The sequence below is a fragment of the Diplotaxodon limnothrissa genome, linkage group LG17, assembly GCF_057381915.1.
Source record: "Diplotaxodon limnothrissa isolate DT_005_m linkage group LG17, D_limnothrissa_male_GT1.1, whole genome shotgun sequence".
Lineage (NCBI taxonomy): Eukaryota > Metazoa > Chordata > Actinopteri > Cichliformes > Cichlidae > Diplotaxodon > Diplotaxodon limnothrissa.
The window spans coordinates 5,279,590-5,295,880 of NC_140612.1; the positions used below are offsets into that span (position 1 = coordinate 5,279,590).

At 40.5% G+C, this 16,291-nt stretch overlaps 1 protein-coding gene across 1 annotated transcript in view; it reads right to left on the reverse strand.

Annotated features, from left to right (window-relative positions):
• The window catches only part of ano2b (anoctamin 2b), a 57,600-nt gene that overhangs the window by 9,661 nt on the left and 31,648 nt on the right, over window positions 1-16,291 (reverse strand). The window contains exons 15-23 of the mRNA XM_085376635.1: window positions 14,612-14,686; window positions 13,922-14,123; window positions 12,523-12,634; window positions 12,336-12,393; window positions 12,104-12,204; window positions 10,487-10,629; window positions 3,655-3,807; window positions 3,022-3,074; window positions 1,083-1,261 (exon numbers count right to left, since the gene is read on the reverse strand). Of these exons, the coding sequence (XP_085232761.1) occupies window positions 1,083-1,261; window positions 3,022-3,074; window positions 3,655-3,807; window positions 10,487-10,629; window positions 12,104-12,204; window positions 12,336-12,393; window positions 12,523-12,634; window positions 13,922-14,123; window positions 14,612-14,686 (1,076 nt within the window). The remainder of the gene's footprint in view (window positions 1-1,082; window positions 1,262-3,021; window positions 3,075-3,654; window positions 3,808-10,486; window positions 10,630-12,103; window positions 12,205-12,335; window positions 12,394-12,522; window positions 12,635-13,921; window positions 14,124-14,611; window positions 14,687-16,291) is intronic.

Consider the following 16,291-nt stretch of genomic DNA (forward strand, 5'->3'; position numbering starts at 1 on the left):
TGTGGGCGCTGGCATCCATGACCTTTTCCTCTGCAAAGCTTTATATTGATATTATGAAAGAGATGCTTACCAGTGGAATGAGTGAAAATGCATAAAAGATACAATTGTGCATTTTGCAATAATGCCTTTCCAATCCATTCTTGTTGTTTCCACATTCAAAGTGGCATTACAGTTTGCATGAGGGTGCGATGGTGCGTCTTAATCAAGAACTTAGTTCCTCGCCGTTTAATTGAGTGTTTCACATTTGTAGCTAGCACAAAATATTAATACATCAATATTTGGTATGATAGTGACGACTACAAAAGGTTTTTGGTTCATTCAACTGCAGCCCTTAGCCCTGTAGCACAACCCAACTCAAGAAAAATCAAGTGAAAAAAAAAAAAAATCAATAAATCAGCTGTCCCTCCCTCAGATTGGAGTTTAATATTAGATGCAGAACAGGCCTTCAGGTTGAGCATTAAAAAGTGTTTGTTGTACCCAAAACAAAACACTCTTAAGCAATCCAAACTTGTAATGATTTTCAAAATTAGCAACGTTTAACTAAATTTATCACAGAAACATTTTTGAGACCAGTGATAAACGTTCAAAGCACTAAATAAAGTTCCTAAACTCAAATACAAGTTCAGATATAAAGAGAAGATTTCAACTCCATGAAACAAACATTCTTTAGTCAAGATTAAAGGGCCATTAACCTTAATTTATACATAATAATCTGAGTGAATCCTTGTTAATAGAGACACTGTTTGCATGTTTCTGCAAAGGCCAAAATTATAAGTTATGACAAAACACAGAAATGCTGTTTTATCCTTCCCCAAATTAAATTCCTCAGATGTAAAAATTGATGAATTGGCCTGAATGTTTTCTTGAATGCTCACCAAATACTTCACTGGCAGTTGAGGGAACAAAAGCAACAAGGCCAAACGCACAGCGTTTGTCCATGTATGACAAGTGAATAAACAAGTTGAATAGGTATTCCCATGTTGACTGGCTATTTGCTGAATACAGAAGTGCTCGTCCCACAGAAATGTGAGCAAAACGTAATTGCTACAAATATACTTCGTGAGCATGGGTGTGTGTTTTACCGGCATAAAGTTATGTTTCCAAGCTCAGAGTTCTGTGGTGCTGTGCCAGGTTTTAAATCGGACACGTTGAAGTAGGACAGCGTGTGGTCAATGAAGCCGTGCATGGTGCCCGTCGGACTGTACATGTACTCGTAAACGAGCCTAGGGATGAAGTCGGACGTAAAGGAGATCACAAAGGCCTATAGACAGAAAGACAAAGAGATCAAAACAGAAAGAGTGAAACAGTCTGTCTGTCAGGACCAGTGATATAGAAAAGTATAAAAACTGAATCATGTTTTATGCTGTTCACATTTCTTCCTTCACTTTTTATATATGCAAACAATTTGATTTTTAAGGAAACATTCTCACAGTGAAGAATGTAGCTTATTAAGCTACTGTAAGACCAGAATCAAATCAGAATACAATCAGCTATTACTCAAAGCCAAACTATCTGTAGCTGTAAAGGACAGAAAACCTCAGACTGATGCTTGTTCTTTTCAGTGAGAGGAGGGACAGGGGTTACAAAGAGCAAAAATCTGGTAAACTGTGCATTTGTTTAATATACATTTGAGTTTAAGGAACATTAAAGTCAGTAGAACTGATAGATACACATCTGTTATTGTTGTGAAGCTCCTGGTCAATCAATCAATCTTTATTTATAAAGCACTTTTCATACAGCAATGTAGCACAAAGTGCTTTACATGGTTAAAAGCAGCCCACCCCACCCTGCCCTCCAACTCACTCCCCACACTCTCATTAATATAAACAATCATGGATACATACTACCACCCCCCCCCACACACACACACACACACACACACACACACACTTAAAAAGTAAAATTGGGCTGGACAGACATGAGCCAGGTGAGGAAACGCTATCACAGGGAGCCGTCTGCACCGGGAGCCGGTCACGGACTGCAGCCTCCAGGCTGGGCACACAGCAGGAGAGAGGCAAAGAAGCCCCCCAGCCAGGCTGAGAAGACCCACAGAGCCCCAGCAGCCACGGTCCACAGTGTGTGTCCAATCCCTCAGATCTAGATTACATTAAAAACTCCTGCTGCTTGTTTTTGGATCTGCCACAAATCTGTTTAGTATTAAAAGTAAACTAGATGGGCTTTAGCTCACTGGCCAGAGACAAATGCAAAGCAGAACCTTCCTGACCCCCCTTCCCCCTCCCCTCCACAAACATTGCATATTTATGTATTTCAGATACAACTCTGGGATCTCATGAGGTTATGAAATTGACAAAAGGTCTAATCAGCAGATCCAAAAGAGTATTTCACACATTATCCATGCCTGCGTGTAAAATTTGCCCCAAAATTGCAAATATCTTTTTTTATTAAAAATCTATAATAAACAATTATTTAACTACTTATTAACTAATCAGTCAAGAAATATGGCCGCCCATCCAGAGACTAGTTCCGTTGAAGGTTTCTTCCTTTTAAAAGGAGGATTTCCTCACCAGGTGCTGCTCAAAGGAGATCTGTTTGGACCCGTTTGCACTTTACACTTGTTCTCTGTTCTTTCATTTGATAATTTCTAAGGCACTTTGAATTTCACCTATCTTATAGCAGCACAGAGATCTGTGTTAGAGAAGTCTGGAAATGCACCATTATGCCAACTTTGTTAGTGCATTCCTGTCTCCGGTCTCTAAAAACAGGTAACATTTAATCTTATAAAGACATGAAGAAGTGGAAGATCCATGCAGTATATGCAACATATATACTATACAACCATTTTCCCCAAGATAAACTGAGCTGTAGAGGACTTTAAATTGATTACCAATTGCACCAACAGTGATAAATGTTTAAGTGTTTGGGTGTTTTGTGAAGTAATTAAAACACATATATTACTACAATATTTGTAGAATAATTATCTTCAGGTTTTTATTTTGCATGCATCTGCCTCATTTACTAATTTAGAAACCTGGAAGAGTGGAACACTGTGTTTATACTTACATTTATAATGACTGAGAACTTGCCCATTCCACTTAGTACATTGTACCAAATGCCTGTAAGGTGAGAAGCAAAAAAGACAGAAGGATAAGTTGAAGGGAATAAACAGGAAAAACAGGAAAGTCTGTATTAAGTACAGTAATAAAACTGTATAGGGACTGAGACAGTCAGTTAAACTTTACCTATAAAGTATTTAAAGGATATATTTATAACTGAGTGTGATGCAAATGTTAGCTAATTTTTAAGTGATCTGCATATAGACCAGAGCTTAGCTACACATAGACAAATAATCCATCTGATGATTATGAATTTACTTATTTTAATAATCCAAAGTGAATTATTTCGCTGGCAAACCATCATTCTGGTGATATCAGTTACCTAGAAAAATGTTATTGAATCGGTTGCCTTACAGTGTGGCTTTTGGGCTTATTAAACCTCTTTAAAAGTATCTGGGTACAGTGAAAAATGCTTGGAAATCAAGCTGAGAGGTTTCAGTCTGTGTATTAGTGAGATTAGCCAAACTGCCTGAAGCCACTGCTAACTCAAAGAATCAAATCAGACTGGTTTAAGATGAGTTGTAGCATCTTGTTGATGCTTAGAATGGCGATTCATAAACTGAGTGTCAGATTAGCTTACCAATGTCTTTAGCTCGTGCAGCGACTGGCCTACGCAGCTCTGTAACAAACTTCTTGGCATCCAATCTGATCTCAATGATATTGTTCAGCAGGGCAAAGAGAGGAGCCAGCGGGAAAGAAGCCACGAACAGAGAGACGAAACCAAACTGGATGACTGCAGAAAGAGAAACAGTTATTACATCTATCGGATGTATAATATAGGACATTAAAAAGTTTTTTGGTAATTTGTCTACATGTATTCAGATAAATAAGTTCTATATTTAAACCAATATTTACAATTACCAATTAAAAAAAAAACACTGCTTACATGTTAATTGTTGATATATCCCATACTTCCTACTGTAATTTTGCTGATGATATTAATGGCCATTCTACATGTAGATGATGTGATGATCTAAGTATAAAGATGAACAATACATCTGCTCCCAAAGCCTCATGCAAAACAAAAACGGGACTCGTGAAAGTTTCATTTCATGAATTTACATTACTTAATTTATGATGTCTCAAGGGCACAAAGAACATTGAACCATTGAAAAGTAAAACAAATCAGATGTTTACAACGTTCAAGTTTATGTCACATGCTAACATAAGCCCCAGTGTTTGGCACATTTTGCTTTGGAGAGAAAAGTTGTTTAACTGAAAATCTCTGGATCTGCCTCAAAACTGTTTTCAAGTTAACCCTTGTGAAGCTGCAGTTACGTCGACAGGTTTTTGGACGATGATGCTTGTTTTTGGCAGTTTTGTCCCTGTACACCACCACAGAGTTTTAAATCAAATGATCAGGATGTAATTCAAGTGCAGACTTTCAGCTTTAATTCAAAGGGTTCAACAAAAGCATTAGACTAACTGTTTACGTCAGCTTTTATGCAAAGTCTCCCATTTTCATAGGCTTAAAAGAAATCACACAATTGACAGACAAGCAGTTTTTATCTTTCAATCAAGTTTCCACAATCTGGTAGCTTCATAAAAAGAATGAATGCACTGGGGCAGCTCAGCAAGCCACAGAAGATGACTGCAGTGCAAAATGACAGAATTATTTCCTTGATTAGGAAAAAACACTTCACAACATCAACAAACCAACATTTTCAAAGAAGTGACAATGGCAAAGTCTACAATTGCCAGTATGAATGAAAATACAGAACAATGTGACCAGTGGTTTGCGCCACTGATGATGTTAAGAGAAGAGCACAAAGAAGCAGAGAATCGGCTCTGAAGTGCATAACATCATCTGTCAAACATGGAGGAGGCAGTGTTATGGGATGGGCACGTATGGCAACCACTGGAACCACATCAATAGTGTTAAATAATGATGTGACTGCTGATAGAAGTAACAGGATAAATTATGAAGAGCACAGAGTTGCACTCTCTGCTTAGATTCACAAAAATGCTGCAAAACGGATCAGATAGTGCTTCCCAGTGCACATGGATAATGATCCAAAGCATACTGCAAAAGAAACCCAGGAGTTTGTCAAGGCAAAGACACGGGATATTCTTCAATGGTCAAGTCAGTCACCTGATCTCAACCCAAGACAGCAATCTTCGGTGACTGAAGGTAAAACTGAAGGCGGAGAGACCCACAAACAAGCAGCAACTGAAAGCAGCTGCAGTAAAGGCCTGAAAGAGCATCTCAAATTTAAACTATTACATTTGGTGATGCTGATGGCTTCAGGCGGTAACTACCTTCAAAAAATTTGCATCTAAGTATTCAATCACATATTGATTGTTTAAAATCCACTATAGGCAAGCTACCAAAGAAGCGCCACTGCTCAAATACTTTGGGTTCCAATTGTATTTCTGCTCTTCCACATCTCACGCAATATGAGAAGGAAATCAAACCCACAACACAGGAAGCACATTTTTTCAGTAGCCACTAATACACCCTCGGATTGACATTTGTGAACAGTCATTTGTCTGGTCAAGAGTCACACTGTCTGTCTGGGCTTTTTGGTGGTTCAGAAGATGCCTTTTATGGTTAAACCCTCTGCTGCAGCAGCCAAGCTGAGACATTTTTATGATTAAGCAGTGTTTAATGGGGGTGTGCATCTACACTGTGTGCTGTGTGACTGAGATATTTAATCAGGTGGATTTAATCTGAATTTGTCAAACATCATAATCAATATATCCGTGTAGGTTTTGTATAACCATAGATGTTAGTTAAAAACAATAGGTTTAGATGGATGAATACATTCTTTTTAACCACACAGAGTGGAAGCAGTAATCTAGAAAGTAGTATAAAGTCTGGATTTTTGGCTGAGGACCATAAAGGCAGTTAGGCAGTTTATTTGGACACTGGGTAGAACTGGACTAGTATTTGTTAGAGCAAATGTGCTGTGACATCAACTGAAATCTTGCTGTGATACAAATTTTTCTCCACTTAGTATTGTAAAAGCTTTCATATGATATTAGCATCAATAACCTCAAGGTGGGCTTACAGTCTGATTGGTTTGACAAAGCAAAATGGGGCTGGGTTTGGAGAAATAAATTGTCTAACAAGTCGTCTCATGATCAGTTCACCCGCTTGTAAAGAATGCTGAAAGGAAACCTGAGAAACACAAGGCAGTATTCCTGACTGCGGCCAGTGCAGGACTTCTGTCAGAGCATTGGAACTTTAGCAGTGTGGGAACGGGGATTTCCAGCGAGCGGAAGACTGACGGCTTCACCTCAAGACACTACACTGAGACAATGAGTGGAAAGGAAGAAAATACGGCCGAGGCACAGCGAGCGCTAAAGGGCAAGCTTAGAATAACCCAACATCTACCTGAGCCGAGGTTAACGAGTTCGACCCAGTCACACAAAGAAAGACGCGCATACATTAAATTAAAAAATGAGTTAACACAAATCCAGACTATCCATTCACACACACACTCGCTACAGTGCGTGTGTCAGACATTTCTGACATTCCTCTGTGTGCCCTACAGCTACAGCCCAGTCTTCTTGTTCCGCCCGTCCTCACTCTATTCATGTCACATGAAATAACTAAAACACAGCAGAAACATAAAAATCACCAGGTTTTCATCCAGTTTGACCTGGATTACTTTACAGCAGTATAAAACTACCATCATTTTGATGTTCTTAATAGAAACCAAGTGTAAGGTTCCCACAAACATCAAATTCTGCCAAGAAAACTTCACTTTGAAAACACTGTTACACAAGTTCTATATGGCACTGATATCCAAGGAAAACACGGCCCATTTTATGGGTTCACGAAGATCAACACCAATTTTTTTTACAGGTCAAGCTTGTTGATGCATGTTTGTGAAACTGCTGCAGCGCTTAGACTTCTATCAGCAGTGGGGAAATGATCAGACACCTCAAGCCGTGCAGCATGGAGGCCAGCGCTGCATGTCTCCTTCAAACAGTGCACGTCTTTCATTTGTTTGTTGATTGTATCTCAGTTTCTTGTTTTCTTTTATTCTCTGTACAAAATTAGGGTTCAAATGTATGTTCATTTATCTATTCAGTAAAACCTTTTGAAAGAGGCAGTTTCACAAGCTCACTCTGAATTAGATTGACTCAAAAAAAATGTAATCAACCAATCAAAGAAAAATGTTGGGGCTTAAATGAAATTTAGTCAAAATATCACTAGCTTCATTGTTTGCAAAACAGGCATGATGCATGGAATTTACTCTCCCCTGTCATAGGTTATCCTCACTGTATTGGCTGTTGTGTTTTAGCTGTGCCTTTTGATGAGAGATACAAAATGCTTTGTTTTGTTTCTAATGAGCTTCAAAAAATTTTTAAATCTGCTTCTTAAGTTTGAAGTAAGTAACAGTTTCTGGGTCCAAATGCTCCTCTATCCATCCATCCATCTTCTTCCTCTCATCCAACTCGCCCTATAGCAGGCTGGGTATTGAAGATATGCGTAGCTTATTTGAGAGTTTAGAAATGTGTTAGGTAGGATGTAGAATTATTGTAGAGACACTGACACTGCCCTGGATGCAATAAAGGCCTGAGTGTGTCATGAATTTAGGAGTAGATTTCTAGGAGGCCCACCCACTTTGAACTGTGAAAGTAAGACAAAGAGAAGTTAATGTTGAGTGGAAATTGCCCAGGGGAGACCTGGGTGGGGGTCTCAGTGTTTGTAATATGTTAACTCTGTTTTCTCTGTTGTGTAGAGGAATTTGGTGTAGTTCAGGTGAGGAGATTACTTTTATGACCGGCAGGAAGTCACAAACAGAGACACACACACAGTGCTTTGACTGTTATGATGCACCCACACCTACATGCACACTCACTCACGTGCACTCACATAGACATACGAGTACACGCACACACACAGGCACTCACGCGCTCGTGCATACACACACAGACAGAGTTTGCAGTACACCATGGGGGTATTATGATAGGGTCGCTTCTATAAAGCTGACTGTAACAAACAAAGGAGTGGAAGATCTGCAGAGGGACACCGGCCTTGCACGTCTTCCCTTCTAGAAGATGCATGCTTAAATGAAGATGAATAAAGATGAATAAAGGTTTTGTGAAAATGACTACTGAGTTCCGGTGCAGTCTCTGGATGCCCGAGGAATAAAAAGAACCGGGGTGAAACTGATTTCGTAACAGTATGCTAGACAAATTGTCAGCCTGTTGCAGGGCTAACACAGAGAGACACACAACCATTCACACTCACATTCACGCCTATGAACAATTTAGAATCACCAGTTAACCTATCCCTAATAACCGCATGTCTTTGGGCTGCAGGAGGAAGCCGGAGTACCCGAAAAGAAGCCACGCTGACACGGATTGAACAAGAAAACCCCACACAGAAAGGCCCTAATCACAGCGCCACCAGGTACCAAAAACCTGTCAGTACCACAGAGTGAAAAACATGGTCAAAATGATTTAAAATCCAATAAAACAAGAAGTCTGTTCTCTCAGGGTTCACAGTAAAGCATAGCATTCAGCCGTATTGTGAAAAACAACATTTACAAGGTTTCACTGAGTTCAAAGCTGCCAGTCAGCAACCTCACTGATATCTAACATGTCACCCAGTGCGAGCTGGAGGCCATCACCTGATGAAGCCAGCAGAACTACATCATCTGCAAAAAGACAGGGATGAGATTCTGAGATCATCTAAGTGGAAGCCTTTTGCCACTTGGCTACGCCTAAAAATTATGAACAGAATCGGTGACAAAGGGCAGCTCTGGCAGAGCCCATCACCCACCGGAAACGAGTCCGACTTATTGCCAGCGGACTAAACTCCTGCAACAGCTGTATCACGCTTCCCGAAGCACCTCCCACAGGACACCCCAGGGACAAGGTCGAATGCCATGTCCAAGTCCAGAAAACACATAAACTTGTTGGCCAAACTCTCATGCGCCCTCAAGTATCCTCGATACTGTATCTGAGGAGTATGGCATCTTACCTGTCTAAGATGCCATACAAAGAACTGAGAAGTTGTTGCTTATCCAAGGTGATTTTAAACACTCAACACTGATGGCAAGCCTATACATTTAAAATGGCGTAAATAGCATGGAGTGGTGTCAGGCAATGATAAGTTGGGCAGCTCCAGCTTACAGTGGTTTATTGGAATCCTTGCCATCCATCCATCCATCCATCCATCCATCCATCCATCTTCATCCGCTTTATCCGGGGCCAGGTCGCGGGGGCAGCAGCCTAAGCAAAGAGGCCCAGACCTCCCTCTCCCCAGCCACCTCCTCCAGCTTATCCGGGGGAACACCAAGGCGTTCCCAGGCCAGCCGAGAGATATAATCTCTCCAGCGTGTCCTGGGTCTGCCCCGGGGCCTCCTCCCGGTGGGACATGCCTGGAACACCTCACCCAGGAGGCGCCCAGGGGGCATCCTTGTCAGATGCCCGAACCACCTCAGCTGGCTCCTTTCGATGTGGAGCAGCAGCTGCTCTACTCTGAGCCCCTCCCGGATGGCCGAACTTCTCACCCTATCTCTAAGGGAGAGGCCAGCCACCCTTCGGAGGAAGCTCATTTCTGCCACTTGTATCCGCGATCTCGTTCTTTCGGTCACTACCCACAGCTCGTGGCCATAGGTGAGGGTAGGGACGTAGATCGACCGGTAAATTGAGAGCTTCGCTTTTACACTCAGCTCCCTCTTCACCACGACGGACCGGTGCAGCGTCCGCATTACTGCAGCTGCAGCCCCAATCCGTCTGTCGATCTCCGGCTCCCTTCTCCCATCACTCGCGAACAAGACCCCGAGATACTTGAACTCCTCCACTTGGGGCAGGAACTCATCCCCGACCCGGAGTGGGCACTCCACCCTTTTCCGGCTGAGAACCATGGCCTCAGATTTGGAGGTGCTGATCCTCATTCCCGCTGCTTCACACTCGGCTGCGAACCGTTCCAGTGCGAGCTGGAGGCCCTCACCCGATGAAGCCAACAGAACCACATCATCTGCAAAAATCAGAGATGAGATTCTGAGGCCACCAAAGCGAAAGCCCTCCATCACTTGGCTGCGCCTAGAAATCCTGTCCATAAAAATTATGAACAGAACCGGAGACAAAGGGCAGCCCTGGCGGAGCCCATCACCCACCAGGAACGAGTCCAGGAATTCCCACCAGGAGTTCCTGGTGGGTGGGAATCCTTGCCATTATTATAAATAAATATTCTAAATACTATTGTTCTTATTTTAAAAACTAATGCCTCCTGTTTTTAATATTTTCTGTCTTTCGTCTCTGCTTGCCTTCCTGTAAATGTCCCTGCATTCCACTGTAGTATACAGAGTTCATCAACTCACAGCACTGCACAGTTTTGCAGTGACATCTGTTGGAAAGCAGCATAATGTAAACGTCTTATGTGTCTTATATAAGTTTTCAGGCTACAGACTGTGAGGCCATTTTTCTCTGTGTGTATGCATACTCACTCATCTCCATGTATTCTGGAGTGAGGCCTTCAAAGGGAGCCAGGGCATAGTCCAGGTTCCACTGCTGAGGTGGCTTCTCTTCCTCCCTCGCCTTTGGTGTCGTTTCTTTTTCCTTTAATGTACGGACCAATTTCTTCAATTTCCTGTTAAAATGAAGGAAGATGAAAGTGCAAAGACAATAAAAGACTTTACCTTTACTGCAACTGTACTATGTGTAAGGCTCCAACTGACTGCTGGGTTATAGCTGTGATTAATCCCTACTGCAAAGATCCATTCTAAAGTTGTCAGAGGCAGGGCATGAATACCTTCCACTCACAATTCCTGCTTTCTTGTTTACTTTCAGTAAAAGATATCAAAGCTGGAAACTAAAATAGGTGGCACCGATGCAGTTGAATGAGTGCAATGACTCCAACAAAACGATCGCATTTGGAGTTTCTAGCACAGCACAGAGTCGTTAAAACTCTCTAGACCTTAGCTGGAACAATAAAAGATTTGCAGACTGCTTGTGAAACATAATAGCAAAATAAGTATTTACAGAGGTGCTGACATGCTGATGTTTGTTGAAAACCCAGTGAACTGACAGCCAGGGGCTGAATGTTTTAGGGTTTTTATGTAAGCGAAAAAGGGAACAGCCAACAGAGAACTGAAGAGACAGTGAAGGAAAGTGAGAGCATGGGTGTTTCTCTAAGAATGCACTCTTACATGAGTAATACAACCATAAATATGCATGTGTGTTTGCAGTTTGGTGAAGGGATATACAATACAACCTAAATATTTTTTATGTTTTGTTTGCATAAACACACATGGAGCAACAGGGCACATGTGATGAGTTACACACCTGCACACAACAATTCTACCAGGTGTGAAACTTTTAAGGAGATGAATGTGTAACAGTGGAAAGGATGGCATGCAGATATGATTGCATGTGCTGCGACTTGCAGGTCCATCAAGATGACTAACAGAGCTTTTGATGAAGCTCACCTAATGAGTGAGTAAAGCAACAATGAAAGTGTAGCCTGAAGCTAGAAAGGGTGTCTGGTTGACATCTGTTATAAACGTAGATGACCTTTGAGCTTTCAGATTTGCATGTTAATGCTAAGCTATTGCACAAAACCACTGTCCAGACATGGAAGGAATGTTACTAGAACAAGAAAGGGCAGAGCAGATGCTGCAAGAAATTGTCAGCAAGTGTGTGTGTGTGTGTGTGTGTGTGTGTGTGTGTGTGTACACACACGTTTAGACATCTTTGTGGGAATAGAAAATTGGCATGCTACTATACTTGTGGGGACCAACAGTCACAAAACACTCGTCCCCATGTGTTTGAAGGCATTGTTGAGGCTCAAAATGTGGTGTTGGTGTCAGGTTTATAATTGGGTTACGGTTAAGTATAAAGAGCATGGTTTTTCTGTAGCCATTAATTATAGGTTCAGTGCACTGGCATAGGTTTAGGGTAAGGTATTCATTTTTGATTTTCAGGGTTAGAGTAAGCGGCTGGGGAAAGCATTATGTCAATGTCCAAATGATATCAAACACTAGCAATCAAACACATACAAGGGACAATCTTATTGCCTGACTGCTTCTTTTCATTTTTATCTTCATACAAATCGATGGACTTACGGGATGCCAATCTCAAAGATGTTGTTCTGGATTAGTTGCTTCCCCAACATGATGATGCTGAGCTGAATACACAACTCAATGAGGCACCCTCCTGGAGCACACTGGGGGATACATATCATTTTTTTTTTTTTTTTCTTTTTTTTTTCTTTACACATTACACTGTAACTTTTGAATCCAATTTCGCTAATCCAAATGAAAAACAAACTTATGTTTAAAGGTAAAAATCACACACCTCCTCCATCCGAAAATCATTAAACACATACACATAATTTCCCGGGCGTCCAGCAAACCTGCAAAAACGTACAAAAAAAACCATTAGGTCCCAGTAGTGACACTAAAAAGAAGTGGGTGTCATTTTATAGGTGACATTTCAGATGTGGTGTTCATGGTACAATGGTGAACACAAACAGAGGGCTTACCGTCCCTTGAAGAAAGCCACGTAAAAGATGGGAGCATATGCGTTCATAAACTTGAGTAAGAAGGCTTTCAGGATGAGCCGTTCTTCAAAGTTGGTTTCTGTTTTAGGAATCTCTGAAAAATAGTTGATGTGAAACAGTGAGAAAGAGTTAGCACGGTATTTCATGAGTGCTACAGAAAAAGAGGCATGCTAATAGAAATGAAATGGGGCCTATGTAAAAGAAACATCAAGCAAACACATGCACAGCTCTATTAGGCTTGTATTTCTAAGGTGTCCACATTATTTTTTCTACAGTGTGACTCTAGACTGTTATGACTGCACAAGAATGGCGTCTGTTCAGCAGAAAGTGACAACTCTGCAAGTGAAGAGAGTTTAACATGATCACTGTGCTGGAAGTAGGTTAAAATACTGGAACTTTTCACATTGCACATCATCTCTCTCACACACACTCACGAGCGCACACACACACACTCTCTCTCTCTCTCTCTCCCCTCACATTTCTCCATCTAATTTTTTTCTATTTCAGAGGTTTTGAATATGAATATAAATGTAGGAAAACCCTCCTGGGATGACTGATGGGATGGCTGGAGCATGAAAACATCAAAGTTTTATCAAGCTGTCCACCATGAGGCAGAAGGACTCTTTCTCAGATACAGAAGATGAAGATGATTACATGTTTTATCAAGAGACCTAGGCATTATTTTACTCCTAGCATTTGTAAATGTGTCATTCTGGATATTTGAAACAACTCCCTGATTTCCAGAAATCAGGGTTAGATTAGATTCAAGGAGTAAATTACTAGCAGGATATAATTACCTTAGCTTAGAAACAAAACCAGGGCAATCTACTGGCCTAGCCTTAACGTAGGAAATATCAGTCTGTTGCAACTGTCATGCCAGTACATGTTCCCAAATAGACTGTAGTTAACAGGATGTATGAAGAGCTTGTATAATAAATAAATATATATATATATATATATATATATATATATATATATATATATATATATATATATATATATATATATATATATATATATATATATATATATATTTTTTTTTTTTTTTTTTTTAAACTATAAAAAAAACCCCCATACTTATAGCAATTCAAAAAATACATTTCTAAAGTTAATCAGACTTTGAGACTTGATATCATGCATGGTGACCAGCATGGTGACTGTTAAGCTAAGCTAACATCTTGTGCAGTTACAGCTTCATTATTAAAGATATTCAAATGTTAATGATCTTTTTACTTAACTCTTGGCAGGAAAGAAAACCAATCAAGGTTTTTAGCAGTGTTCACCAGTGGATCCAGTTTTCCCCCCATTCTCTCTGGTACTTGAAACCAAAGTTACTTTACTAGAATAGAGTAAAAGGACATCTGTGTGTGTGTGTCTGTACCTAGCTCAGTTAACCACACTGCCACAGCACCGTAGATTTCATCCAGAATCAAGATAACCACGAGGTTGATGATGACCGCAGTGGCAGTGACTGTCACCCGAACATTGTGCCTGATCTCCGGGTCAGGGCTCATCGCCATAATCGCAGAGATTGTGATGCGGTAAATGATGACGCCGAAAACTGCAGAAAATGTCAGCGCAAACTGGGAGCAAAAACACAAGCAAAGGAAGGGTAGTTATTACTCAAATCGTTATAGAGCAATGGCTAGACTTATTATGCTCTCACACTTCAATTCTGAGAAAATGACACGGCTAGGCTAGATCAGATGTAACCAAACCTTATTTTAAAATCATACATATCTCAGAGAGGGGGATAGTAATGTTGAGAAACTCGTGCTTAAAGTGGTAACTTTCGGGATGAATAAAGTATTCTGATTCTGATTCTGATTTAGAAGGAAAAAATGTGCGCTTTGGTAAGTTTGAGCTAAAAGTATTTCTTTACTGCTAAATCCAACTGGAAAGAAAGATCTAATTGTATTCTGTTATCCGCTGTTGCTTGATGAGGTCAATCCAACCTTATAAAGTCAAATGGATCTTAAGAAAAAAAAAAAGGAATCCCTTTTATTCCCAGCTCTGCACATACATTTTTCTCATCCTACACTGGCCCTAAAACACATTTTTAAATACTCACCATGAAGAGGATAGAGGACACGTTTATCAAGTATCCGGGAAGGCGATCTTTCCAGGTCAGCTTCTCTATAGGAGACTGACAGAAAAAACAGAGGAGGAGAAAAGAGGGAAAATTCCAAATCAGTCATACAGGAATCTGTGGATCTTTAAGTTTGTTTTTAAATCTGTTATCCAGAACAGAGAGCCTACAGAGACGTCTTAAAAAGAGAGAAAAACAAAGCCCCTTCCTCCTTTCAAATGGTTTGTAAAAACTGAGTTTAGAGCGAAACAAGCAGCCAGTGAATTTCACACGACGACGGGGAACATTACCACATCTCAGCACAGACATAAGGGAGCATAAAAATGTGTTTTACTGTACGCAGCCTAAATTCAAACACTTGCTTGAGGACATCGTTTTATTCCAGAGAATCTCTAACATCCAGATGACTCCCAGCTGATTCATCCATTCTCCCAGGCATTAACCACATTAACTGGCTTCTACTTTGGAGCGATTTCAGGTCTAAGAAAACACAAGTATCTGCTTTCTTGCCAAGATTCAGATAGGAAGATTGATTTCTACAACCTCGAAAACCAGGTTACAGCCAGGAGACAGTAGCAATGCATAATTTAAAATGCTAGGAGATGACAGAAGGATCTGGTTTTGCCCAGCTACTAAACCCTGTGCAAACAAAAGTCTCGCCCAGAATGTCAGAAATTTTAATAATGGAATGTAACCTGTACAGTTACAGTTTACAGTGGAACAAAACCGCTGTCAAACTGTTTCAAATCTTCCACCCCCAGGTGGTGCTTATAGGCATATGGAAATAATGCATACATGAACATCTTCACACAGTGATAGGAAGTCAGTTTGTACACACAGACCTGAGTGGATCAAAACCCTGTATACTCTGAAGAGGGATTATGCAGCCTGGCAGTGCAATGGCACCATCTAGTGAATATGATGGCATTGTACACCCTGCAATACAAGCTTTTTAAAAACAGAAACAGGCAAATATACATATGAACCGTCACGAATAAGCTTATACAGTGGGTTGAAAGGGGAGTGTTAGACATTTAATCTGAGATTTAGAGTAAGACACCACGTCTAGGAGTAGCATCAGTTTAAAATATGGGGACGCAAGGTTCAAAATAAGGATTTCGAACCTTGTAGAATTAAAATGACGTACACATTTCTGCATGCAAGGACACATTTTGACATTTATTAGAACTACATTAATACTGGTCTAATTGCTTCAACCACTCAAGAGTTCTGCCCTTTAGTCATCTGAGGACCTCTTGGTTTTTCACTAAATAGTAAATGCACATTTAGACAGCCTTAACCATTAAAGCATGTTTCTTGCATACATCATTAGGTAGTCCTTTGGTTGCTCCAACATTTGCACTGCAGATCTGAGGTGTGTATGCTACATTCAAGTTGTGTTTTTATAAAATTAATAATGTGTTTTTCAAGCCCACTACAAACTTTAAGAGACAAATTAATTATGAGGTGTTAGCCATGTAAATTATTGGATTACAAACAAATCTCTTAAATGTGAAGTTTTTTATTGTCACTTCAGTTCTACAACATTGTTCACTTTGCAGCTTTTGGCAAGTATTCCCAGAGAGACAGTGAGTCCAGAAGCCTTTCACTTGGGGTCAGGTTGTAGGTTGTTCGCTGATGATTGAAGACCTATAACAAAAA